General features: G+C 46.4%; 2 protein-coding genes across 2 annotated transcripts; one reads left to right on the top strand and one right to left on the bottom strand.

The window, feature by feature from the left end:
* Positions 1-686: 686 nt before the first annotated feature.
* TMEM270 (transmembrane protein 270) lies at positions 687-6,330 on the bottom strand. The gene is made up of 3 exons (XM_083479472.1): positions 6,099-6,330; positions 3,688-4,078; positions 687-978 (listed from the first exon to the last, which is right to left on the bottom strand). The coding sequence occupies exons 2-3, from the start codon at positions 4,048-4,050 to the stop codon at positions 715-717; spliced, it is 627 nt and encodes a 208-aa protein (XP_083335598.1). The 5' UTR covers positions 4,051-4,078; positions 6,099-6,330; the 3' UTR covers positions 687-714.
* An 801-nt stretch (positions 6,331-7,131) lies between these two features.
* Positions 7,132-10,907, top strand: CHST14 (carbohydrate sulfotransferase 14). Its single transcript, XM_083479390.1, has one exon. It carries the CDS (start codon positions 8,203-8,205, stop codon positions 9,274-9,276), a length of 1,074 nt encoding a protein of 357 aa, XP_083335516.1. The 5' UTR covers positions 7,132-8,202; the 3' UTR covers positions 9,277-10,907.
* Positions 10,908-12,645: the final 1,738 nt, after the last annotated feature.

Consider the following 12,645-nt stretch of genomic DNA (forward strand, 5'->3'; position numbering starts at 1 on the left):
AGACTGCTTGAAGAAGCAACGTTTTGCCTTTTGGCGCTGGGGAATGATCCAGAAATGTAGATCAAGGGCGCTCCCTCCTGGTCAAAAGGCAGACTAGCATGTATATGTTTGGGTGTGTGTTTTGGCTACAGAACTGCATTACAAAATTAAGAGAAGTGAGAATGTCAAAGGTGTATTAACTTATGGTCTGTGTGTGTAGTTTGGGAGCTGCACGGTCAGGGAAAAACCAATGCTGTCCAGGGTTGTAAAGACTGCGGAGAGAATAATTGGGTGCACTCTTCCCACCTTAAATCAAATCTATGCTTCCAGGTGACATAAGAAAGCTGCAGACATAGTGCAGGATAGTGCGCACCCTGGAAATGATTTCTTTCAGCTTCTGCCTTCTGGAAGAAGGTGCAGGGCTATAAAGACTAGGACTAGCCACCTGAGAAACAGTTTCTACCCAAATGCGATTTTGGTTTTAAACGCATGTTTAAGGAGTCTGGAGTCTGTATGGGAGTATATTGTATTTAAAAATGGGTATCATAGTTTTTAGGGGGCTAAGCAGGTTGGGATAGCGGGGATAGGAGGCTTGTTGGGTTTTGAATGTTTTATGTCGTTTTTCAATGTCACTGTTCTGCGTGGGACAATGACAATAAAGATATCGTACCGTACCGTTCCTAGGAATCAAGCAAACAGCCAGGCTTGCTTCCAGTGCCATTTATTGAACGCCAGCTAGGTCCGCTCCTCTTGCTTGGGGAGAAGGGTGGCGCGGCATGGCATTGGCACCAGCGCAGTCTCTTCCTCATCTTCATCTTCCTCCTCGCTTGCTATTTCGACAGCATGCTGAAAGGTGCTTTCCAGGGCCTGGGTGATGCAGACGATGGGGCAAGTCAAGCGGAAAGCCAGACCCCAAATGATCTGAGCCACAAGGCTCTCGAGGTACCGGCAGCAGGCATTCAGCAGGGAAAAAACCCGAGTGATCAGACCCTTCGGAGCCTGGCAAGGAAAAGGCAAGGGCTCGTTAGGGACTAGCAACATGCCATACACACCCAGCAGGGCAAACAGCAGTGCTGGGAGGAACAGCTCGGGCATTGACTCAGTCATTCATTTATATACACCACCAGAGCCAATGTGGTGTAGTGGTTAAGAGTGTCGGGCTAGGACCTGGGAGACCAGGGTTCAAATCCCCTCTCAGCCATAAAGTTCACTGGGTGACCTTGGGGGCCAGTCACTGCCTCTCTCAAACTAACCTACCACACAGGATTGTTTTGGGGATTAAATGAGTAGTGCGAGGCGAACCATGTATGCCACCTTGAGCTCCCTTGGGAGAAAAGTGGGATATAATTGCAATAAATGTATAATAAATATTGCGGCAAACCGCATACAATAAATCACCATTTTAAACCATCCAAAATCGTTAAAATGGCAAGCTAATCAAAATAATTTTAAACAGCAGAGCTCATAAAAGGGTACTTCTGTCTACAAACGCAATTACCAAATTGAAATCCTTACTCCTTCCTGCAGTTAAGTTTGCTATGCCGGAGAAAAAGAAGAAGTTGCTCTAGGATGGCAGATCAGACGAGAAGCAGAGTCTGGTCTCTGCCTGGTGATCTAGGGCCGATGTGGGGCCAGCTCTCTGCTTCCCAGGACGTGGGGAGGTGTGGGGGACAACCAACTCGGGATCAACCATCAGCCAGAGAAAGAACGGCATTGAGGGAGCTTGCTCCCTGGCTGCTACCACCACCAGAAAGAACATCTAAGAACAGGGGGGCCATCTACAGGGGGCCAAGAGTCTCGTTCCCCCCCCCCCCCAATTGTAAAGGACATATTCCATGGTGGGCCTTCCCACAGCAGTTCCAAGTTCTGCAGAGGCTATTTATAGCCACGGCCAGCCTCCTTGCAGCCATGGCAGGCCTACTCCCCCTCCCCAATTCCTTCTTCCTTTTGTGTTGGGACTTTCAGAATTTAAGGTCCCATCTGCACTATCCATTTAACAACAACAACAACAAAATTTTTACCTCGCCCATCTGGCTGGGTTTCTCCAGCCACTCTGGGCAGATTCCAACAGATATTAAAAATACAATAAAGCATCAAACATTAAAAACCTCCCTAAACAGGGCTGCCTTCAGATGTCTTCTGAAGCCACTTCTGCCCTGCAGAGGTGGGATTGCGCGTGTCACGGCCCCACCAAGATCACAGGACTGGAGCCCAGCCCGTTCGATTGGGGGAATCCCAACTGGCTGGCCGGGGTGACTTGGCCTGCCCGATTTAAATGAAGCCGCGGCCGGGGATCTCCCTCTTTTCCCTCCTGCCAGCTGTTCCTGTTTCCCACCCTCCCGCCCTTTAAGGTTTTCGTTCCTTGACCTTGCTAGGGACCTTGGTTGGTTGCCATTGAGGGGCCTGGTAGGAATTTTTCCACTTGGTAAATTGGCACCAGCCACTTGGTTTTCGCCTACCTCGTAGCAAATCGTCACAACTTTCTTGGTATTGGCGGTTAGGCATTGGTATTGTTTTGTAGATGGAAGAGGGGAGAAAGCGCCATCACCCATCACCTGCCCCGCATATTGAAGGGTAGTCCGATAAAGGATTCCGGGGGGGGGGGGGTCGTGACCCTGTCCGAAGCCTATGGAGGTGAGGGCCTAAGGCATGCCCCCGAGCGCTGACCCCGGGGGAGTTCCGCATTGATGTGCATCAGCAGGACTCCCCCTACTGGTGGTTAACCCTTCCCAGACTTCTAGTGGACGGGCTGAAGCCAGATATAGTTGCTTAGGACCAATGCCTAAGCCAATACCGCTCATCACCTGTAACCAATAAAGTTGTGGCCTTATTTAGCCCATTAACCTTAATAATTATGTCATGTGTCTTTATTTCCACTGGGGAAGGCGGGAACTCGCCACACAAAAGTCAGTTAATTGTTTATTTCCTTGACTTCTGATGGGAGGGCGTTCCACAGGGCGGGTGCCGCTACCAAGAAGGCCCTCTGCCTGGTTCCCTGCAGCTTCTCTTCTCACAGTGAGGGAACCACCAGAAGGCCCTCAGAGCTGGACCTCATTGTCCAGGCTGAACAACGGGGGTGGACACGCTCCTTCAGCATCATAACATTTTAGACAATCACAGCTTCCCTCCCCATAAAGAATTATGGGAAACAGTTTGTCAAGGATGCTGAATCCCAGGACACATCATTTTGTCGAGGGTGCTGAGAATCGTGAGGTGACCCTATTCCCTTCACAGAGCTACGGTTCCCAAAGGAAAAACAGCAACGGTCAAACCGCTCTTGAGAAACTATGGCTCCACAAGGGGAATCCGAGTCTCCTAGCAACCCTCAGCACCATTAAGAAACTGCACTTCCCAGGGTTCTTATGTGAGAAGCCATTACCTGTTTAAAGTCGCACGATGCTGCTGTAAGTGGAGAGGGCGGATGGGGTCCTAAGTCTGAAGGCAGAGAGCATCTTTCCTCCATTACAGAGGGTTGGACGAGATTGACCCTTTCTAATTCTACCCCACCTAGGCCTGAAGTCACCTTAACCCTCACCTCCTTCACCTCTATGTTTCCATTACTGGCTATTGCTGCAAGCCGCTCTCTGCGAGGCTCTGGAGAAGCTGCTTTTGATAAAGGCTTCCAAGTACATAGAAGGGTCAGGATTCAGCCCCGGCTCCCCTGCCCTCCTCCTCCTCAGGACCCAACCTCCTTTGGGGCCCCCTCACCAAGCCCCGTAGCACTGATCTCCACCCGCGCTCCTTGGCTCCGTCCCGAGCCCTCCAGGCCAGCAGCAGAAGCATCATGGAAGCCAAGAGGATGTTTTGGGCCCAGCAGAAAAAGAAGTCGGTGGCCAGTTCGAAGGAGGCGTGGATCCACCGCAGGAGGTCCCACTGGATTTGCTTGAAGCAGAAATACCAGTCCAGGAGCCCCACCCGCAAGGAGAGAAAGTGCAGGTACAGGGTGCTCAGCCCGCCCTGGACCATCCTGGGCACCCCCTTGCCCACAGGCGCTGGGGACTGGGGCCCCGGCTCAGGGACTCGGCCACACGGGTTCATGTCTGCGTGGCTTTGGAGAATGTCCGGCTCCATCGAGGTGAGCCCAGCACTCGGAAGAAGTCTGTGAAATAAAAAAACGTTGACCCATAGCGTAACGCGTCCTCGAACTCGGGCCCCGTTTGCGCGATTCCTGTCTAGCTAGCAACCGTGAGTGCATTGGCCTGATCCAGCAGGCTCTTCTTACGTTCTTCTGTAACGTCTTAAAAGGAGGAGCCCCCTTGAAATGTACTAGTTATTAGTACTAGTAGTAATAATAATAATAATAATAATAATAATAATAATAATAATAATAATAATATTGTTATTATTTGTACCTGCCCATCTGACTGGGTTGCCCCAGCCACTCTGGGCTGCATCCAAGATATAGAAAAACCAAAATACAGTGGTACCTTTGTTCTCAAATGCCTTGGTACTCAAATGCCAAGAACCCGAAAGTGTTCTAGTTTTTGAATGTTTTTCGGAAGCCGAACGTCCAATGAGGCTGTTGGCTATTGTTTTCGGGGTGCCTGCACCAATCAGAAGCTGCGCCTTGGTTTTTGAACGTTTCGGAAGTCAAACAGACTTCCAGAACAGATTAAGTCTGGCGCTTTTGTTTTTGCTATTTATTTAGCGTTTTTCTTTTTAAGGCTTTTTTGGTTACTTTGTTTTTGTAACTGTGTGGAACCCAGTTCAGCTACTGATTGATTGATTGATTGATTGATTGTGTGACTGCGGAAATGGATAAAAGCCACCCCCCCTCCAAACAATTACTATCATCAGTGCACGTAAGTAAAAAATAATTTTAATTTCTATAATCTACAATACAGTCTATTTTATAGTACAGTACATTGATTATTGCTTTCATTTTATGGATCAATGGTCTCGTTAGATAGTAAAATTCATGTTAAATTGCTGTTTTATTAGGGGTTGTCTTTTAAAGTCTGGAACAGATTAATCCATTTTGATTACTTTCTATGAGAAAGCGCACCTTGGTTTCAGAATGCTTTGGTTTTGGAACGGACTTCTGGAACGGATTAAGTTTGAGAACCAAGGGACCACTGTAAAACACTACACATTAAAAGGCTTCCATGCATAAAATATGGGAATAGCTTAGTTGCTTGAGCAATCTCAGGTTCAAGCCCCCCTGCATTGCAGGGGGTTGGACTAGATGACCCTTGTGGTCCCAACTCTACAATGTTAGGCTACAGAGCTGCCTTCAGATGTCTTCTAACGGTTACACACAGTTACTCATCTCCTTGACATCCTGATGGGAGGGCGTTCCAAAAGATGGGTGCCACTCCCAAGAAGGCCCTCTCATTATCCATCGTGGGGTAGTGGTCGGAGTGTCGGATCAGGACCTGGGAGACCAGGGTTCAAATCCCCACTCGGCCGTGAAGTTTACTGAAGGTGGCCGTGGGGGCCAGTCATGCCTCTCAGCCTAGCCTTCCTCCCAGGGTTGTTGGGGATTAAATGAAGAGGCAGAGAACCACATCTACCACCTTGATCTCCTTGGAGGAAAAGGTGAGATAGGAAAGGAAAATAATGTCCCGACATTTTCTCCTATACTTTCCTAGCAGTGAGAAAGGGACGTTAGCCCTGACACACAAAATGAAAATTGCTGTGGGGGCTGGAAAAATGGTCCTAAGGCCTCCTTGCCAGTTTCCCAACTAAGGGCAGGTTGGCTCATCCCTGCATCTTGTTGAGCACATACTTTTGCCCACTGCCCAACACAGTGAACACAGGGGGAAAGGCCACAGCTCAATCCCTTAAATCCTAGAGAGTAGCTGCCAGCCAGAGTAGACAACAATGAGCTTGATGGACCAGTGGTCTGGCTCAGTGTAAGGCAGCTTCTTATACCCTACACTGGCTCTCTTTACAAAGAAAAGGGAATTCCCTCAGCTACCCTCCCCTGGTTTAGCTAGCTAGTCAAAGCTATTTCTGGGGTGTGGCTGCTGTCACATGCTGACAGCTTCTAGGAACCACAGGTGAGAGCTGAGTGCCACCTCCCCTAACACCCCATACACCTGTTAAACAAATTGGTGCAATCAATGAACTGTATATAAAGACGTAATGCATGCATCCTTATGCCTTGAAGCACATACCTTTTGCTCTCTGTAGTCAATCCTCCTGTCTAGGCAATGGCTAAAGCGATGTATCAACGCAACACAGTCCTTGGGACTTCAGAGGCTGAAGTGGTCCCGGAAATGTTGTGCGACTTCCTGGAGGAAGCAGCTGTGAGCTTCCAACACCCCTCCCAGCTTTATGATGTCACTCCGTGACATCACTGCGCAGGTCCCTCCAGTGTGATGTCGTTGCTGACCAGCCACTAGGGCTCCTCCCCCACCATTGTGCTTTGTGTGTACTGAGGAGGCCGTGACACTCTCAAGAGTCATAAAATCATAGAATTATAGAATTGGAAGAGTTATCTGGTCCAACCCCTTACAATGCTGGCATCTCAGCTAAAGCATCCAATAGCAGATGGCTATCCAACCGGTTTAAAAACCTCCTAGGAAGAGAGTCCTCAACCTCCTGATGGAAACTGTTCTACTGTCAAACAGCTCTTACTGTCACAGAAATTTCTTCCTAATGTTTATTTTTTTTTATAAGATATTTATTAAGATTTTCAAAAAATTACAGAATAAAAAGAAAAAAGAAAAATACAAAATAAAAATAGTTAAAAAACAGTTCAATCTTTCTATCACATATTTTTCATTTGCTTATTTCCCGGACCTCCTCACGCCTTCCTTTTCTGTATTCCAGTTCCAATTGTTAATTCAGCAAATCCCTCCCCTCTTCATTCATCTTAATCTTCAATCTTAAAATATTGTAACATTGGATTTTTACCTATTAATAACCATTTTCTCATATTCCCTTATAGAATTACAGCAAAAGACCACTTAGTTTCTATCCAACATCATTCTAACATTCATTAATTTTACAGTGTTTCTGTAAATAATCTTTGAACTTTTTCCAATCTTCTTCCACCGACTCTTCTCCCTGGTCTCGGATTCTGCCAGTTCCATATAGTCCATCACCTTCATCTGCCATTCTTCCAGGGTGGGTAGATCTTGTGTCTTCCAGTACTTTGCGATGAGTATTCTTGCAGAAATTTCTTCCTAATGTTTAGTCGGAATCACCTTTCTTGTAACTTGAATCCAATGGTTCAAGTCCTACCCTCCAGAGCAGGAGAAAACAAGCTTGTTGCCTCTTCTATGTGATAACCCTTGAAATATTTAAAGATGGGTATCATAGATAGCGCTTCAACATATTCAAGTCAGTCAGTCAAATCTGCTAGAGGGGTGTAACAACCAAGGTACCTGTGGTTGCATGGTGGAGTCATTAAGATTATTTTTGTCCACTGTACCCAGTGAAATAAATTCAATTTGTGGTATAAAAATAGATGTGACACCAGAACTAGCATTGCTGGGGATTAAAGTCACCCAGACCCAGAGATCATTGAACAATGATCCGCTCTCCTTCGTCTTTAACAGCAGCGAGAATTAAAGTTACTAGGTGTCAGAAACAATGGAGTTTAAATGTTGAATCCTGGCATAATAGACTAGAGCAGGGGTTCTCAAAGGAAGCAGCACGCCACCCTGGTGTGACAGGAGACGATGGCAATCAAGGACAATCAAAGAAACGTTTGAAGATTTCAGTATAGTAGCGTATAAAGATTGGGGTGAGGGTTTTTTTGCAGAAATCTCTTTTCAAAATGAGATTAAGAGCATCCAGTGATACTGCAGACGGCTTTTCCTCCAGGCTGTGGCCAGTGAGGCCACTTCCCAAACTGCCCACCCCTTTCCGCCCCTCTGAGGCTTGTTGGACTACAGCTCCCAGCAGCCCTGGCCCCACAGACAGGTCAGAGATGATGGGCAACATCTGCTTCCTGGTGGGGAGAGGAAGCAAGTTTGGGAAAGGCTGCTCTGTGGTATTAACCCTTGTGTTTCCAGTTTGCAAGGCTAGGGGTTCCTCCTCCGGCAGCAGCACTGGCTCTCCTCGCCCAGCACCCACCTCCAGAGCTCCCGGAAGACACCAAAGAGAAAGGCAGAGCTGCAGGGGGCAGGTCCTGCCATCCTTGACCAGCCCTGGGCAGGCTGACAGCTGCAGCCCCAGCTGATCTGCAAAAAGAAGCGAAGCAGGCGGCTGCCGGCAGGGCCAGCCCGGCCCATCCACCAGCCCCTCTGGCCCGAAGCCACGCAGCAGGCCATGTCTCCATGCCCCTCAGCACCCGCGGGGGCCACTCCCAGGGCCCGACCGCGGAGCAGCGGCCCCCGCCAGCTCCTGCCTTCCATGCTGATGTTTGGTGTGATTGTGGCATCGAGCAGCCTGCTCCTGATGATCGAGAAGGGCATCCTGGCGGAGGTGAAGCCCCTGCCCATGCACCCTGCCCGCGGAGAGCTGCCGGCAAGGCGTGGTGGCAGCGTGGGGGTGGCGAAGGAGGAGGAGGACGTGGCTGCGCAGGTGATACACGACATCCGCAACCGGACCATCCGCGCCGCATGCGGGCAAGCGGGCACCCCTCGGAGCGTGTGGGAGCTCTCGGCAGCGCAGCGGCGCGTGGTGCTCAAGCACCTCCTGGTGAGCGACAAGCACCGCTTCCTGTACTGCTACGTGCCCAAGGTGGCTTGCTCCAACTGGAAGCGCATTCTGAAGGTGCTGGGTGGCACCTTGGAGAACGTGAACACCCAGCTGAAGATGGACCACCGGAGGGACCTGGTTTTCCTTGGCGACATGAAGCCCGACGAGATCCGCTACCGCCTCAAGCACTACTTCAAGTTCATCTTCGTCCGGGACCCGATGGAGAGGCTGCTGTCCGCTTACAGGAATAAATTCGGGGAGATCAAAGAATACCAGTTAAGGTACGGTGTGGAAATAGTGAAACGGTACAGGAAGAACCCTGGGCAAAGCGCCGGAGACGACGTCACCTTCTCCGAATTCATCCAGTACCTCTTAGATGAAGACGTGGAGAGGATGAATGAGCACTGGATGCCCATCTACAACCTGTGCCAGCCCTGCGCGGTCAGGTACGATTTCATTGGCTCCTACGAAAGACTAAATGAGGACGCCAATTACGTGCTAGGAAGAGTTCGGGCGCCTTCTTTTGTGCAGTTCCCCGAACGGCAATCGTGGTATAAGCCGGTGACGCCAGAAACTTTGCATTATTACCTGTGTAAGACTCCAAGGGGGCTTATCAAAGAGTTATTACCAAAGTACATTCTGGATTACTCTCTATTTGCTTACCCGCTTCCAAATGTTAGCAGTCAATTTTGCAGACAATGAACATTTCCCACTATGAAGAAGTAGGTGCCCTATGCAATTTCCCAATTTTATCCCCTTTTTAATATCAAATGCCTTGCTGCTTTGCTCTACAGGTTGCCTTTACATTAAAAAAAAGCATTACCTTTTATACAAAGTGTTTATGGGCTGCTGACTTAAGCACAGTTTTTTATGTGGTTTTGTGTATTTTAGGACCAAAGCATTTTTTCTATCAACTGCAGGGCAGCAGTCACATTTTAAGAACTGGAATAGAAGGAGACATGCATAGAATCAGGCTGTGTCAAGTGTTATTTCAATTATTTTGTGTAATATAAATGTAGCATCCTCATCTTAAAAACATTTCTGCCCGCGTATATGAAGCAATGAAGACTATTAACTTGTGGCTTGTGTTATCTCAAGCACTTGGCTGCTTCCACAAGTTGTACGAAACAGCGTTTGCAGAGTATGTCTATGCATGTTTACTCAGAAGTAAGTCACACAGTTCAAATTGGGAGATTGTATGACCTTTAAGGATTGTAGCTTTCAAAGGGTCAAGTACAGCTGAAATGCAAAATATGGGAAAGCCTATCTGTATTGCTGGGGGTTGGACTAAGTGGCCCTTGGAGTACCCTTCCAACGCTGCAGTTCTCTGTTTCTCTGATAACAGTAAGTGCATGTGTGCAAAGTACACTCAAATAATTTGGCTCTCTCTCCATGCAGTTCAGGCAATAGGATTTATATTTTCTTTGGTGCAGTAGTTTGGTCGGTTGCTATTTTATTTTCTTCATTTTCATTATGCTTTATTTGCTTAGGAAAATAGTTTTAATAGCTTGTCTCAAAATTTAGCTCTGACATAAAGTAGTTAGAAAGCATAATTTCTCCAGGGAATTTGTTCTTATTATTATCGACATGCATTCACACAACTTTCTATTTAAGTATTATGGTTATTAAATGTGAAAACAATTGAACTGGATGGCTCATGGATGTTTATTTTGTACCTGCCTTTTAAATAGTTTGTATGTATTTTTTATTTAAAAAAAATGATGCTGAGAACAATCATCGTTGTGATCCAGAATCGCTGTTCAAACTGAGTGCTGGACACAACTATTTTGTATTTTGGCAATGGTTCATGTTCTTCTGTAGCTGCATTGTTTTATACTTTCTGGATATCCCATAATCATGTTACATGGTAGTTGTGTTCTATTTTATAAATCAGCACTGCTAAGAGTTCATTGTTGTTGTTTTGTTTTCCCATGTTTTTTCTTTTCAATAAAAAATTGGCGTGACATGAGCTAATTTTTATTCTGATAGTGTGGCCCGGAGAAAAATGTTTTGAGAGCCACTCGACTAGAATACGGTCAGTTTTGTTAGCAGTTTTGAATTGGCATGTCAGTTTCTTAGCTAAGAGGGAATGCCTGTCTCTTTTCAATCTATAAGAAATTGGCAACCATTTATTGGATTATGTAAAAATACTGGGCACAAAAGTCCCCCATCAACACATACAAAAATGTGGCAAGACCTTTTGGAATAAAACTTGCAATGTTTATTACAGGACATTGTACATGTTGATTTCACTGATTGGGATGAACTTTGTTGTTATGAACCCTTGTTCATTGTTTTTTGTAATCTGAAAATAAACAATTTTTAAGAACGCAGATTTACAACTTTTAAACATTGGACACAGCAAGCAACTTAATCGGCCCCTGGGTTATCTCAGCTTTCCCTTCTAGCGTGTCATCCAACATGATATAATACATGGCATAGCTAAGAAAACATCCAAATGGTTAAACTGTACTTTTTGTGTGTGCTCTTTATGATAATAGAGTTCTGATCTCCCAAGAGCAATTAAAGAGATAAACTGGGCAAACAGCCCCTCTCGTGGCTACTCTGGCGAGAATTTAATGAACAAATCTTTTTTAGAGAATGTGACTCAGTAGGCAGATGGGTGGGGGAGCTGGGAAATAATAGGAGGAAGCAGCAGCAGAGGGGCGACAGCAGGCGCACATGGTGTCTTTAGAAAGTGTTCCAGACCCCACTCCTCCCCTCCCAGAACCCAGCAAGCCTTGAAAGTAGGAGAGCAAAGAGCTCAAAGACAGAGGGCATGTAGAAGTGTTGAATGAGGAAGTGGGAGAGACGGGGGGGGGTGGAGATTCGCTCGGGACCACACCATTGGCTTGGGGGGCTATTGGGTTGTTGTTTTTATTTTTATTATGTATTTTGTGGTTTTATATTTTGATTTTATTCTGTGAACCACCCTGAGACCCTCGGGTATAGGGGGTTTAGAAATTAATTACATTGCATTACATTACATAACCTTTTTCAAAAGTTTATTATAAACAAAAACAGAAAATAAAAATAATATCAAATTCATGTAAATTTGTTTTGAATTTAGCCATCTAAATGGTACTAAGCTGATGTGGGGGAAAGATATTGACTACATTATGGATGGAGACACTTGGACTAGACTCTGGCATCACCCTCCATATAAATACATCTTGGCGAAGAACAGGGGGTTAACTTTAGAAATAATCCATCGGTGGTATCTGACCCCAAGCAGACTGACATATGTAGCGCCTCCTTCCTCACTCAGATGCTGAGAAGTTACCTGCAGAAAAAAATAACTGCTGAAAAATGAATATATCTGATTTGGGAGAGAAATTAAGAAATGGACACAGAGATATGACCCAGAAAACTTGCAGAGAGGAATAGCAAGTGCCTCAAAGTTCTGAAGAAACGTCATGACTTGAGAGGGAAACGACTGGTCCAGGGTTAAGAAGGGGCTGATGACATCAATACACAAGGTGGCAGTTTAGGCTGTCTGCTCGCACTCACACCACCAAATTGTAATACTTTTCAACCCTAGTCAGCCCTCAATGCGCTATTTCAAATTTAGCCTAAGAATGGCAGTACTTACAACCTACCTCACACATTGTGATAAACTACTCTGAAGATTTCAGGCCTAGCAGAAAATCAAACCACACCATTTAGATCTGATAAAGAGCAATAAAACTTGGGCTATCCCTGCAAAAGGGGTTTCTGGGGATTTGGAAGGGTGCCAGGCTAACAGGCTGTGAGGTGACAGACGGTTGTTTAGCTAGGTATGCTGGGAAGAATAAAGTGTGAGAGTTAACACAGAGGCAAGACTGAGTAAATGTGGGCATTAGTAGTGTTGGTGAAGTAGGGCAAATCTGCTGTCTCACTTGTACCATTAACTACTCGTGAGTCGGGTTGAAGCAAGAATCCACAAAGTTTATTTACTGCAGTAAAGTGTTTCAGTGGGATTGTTCCACAAAGGTTGAACCCCTCCCAAACACCATGGGTGGGGTTACTTAAAGGTTTCTTACACAAAGCATTACAATTTCCTCCAATCATATGTGTCAGAGCTGCCCTAGG

The sequence above is a fragment of the Podarcis liolepis genome, assembly GCF_965112155.1.
Source record: "Podarcis liolepis genome assembly, chromosome: 16".
Lineage (NCBI taxonomy): Eukaryota > Metazoa > Chordata > Lepidosauria > Squamata > Lacertidae > Podarcis > Podarcis liolepis.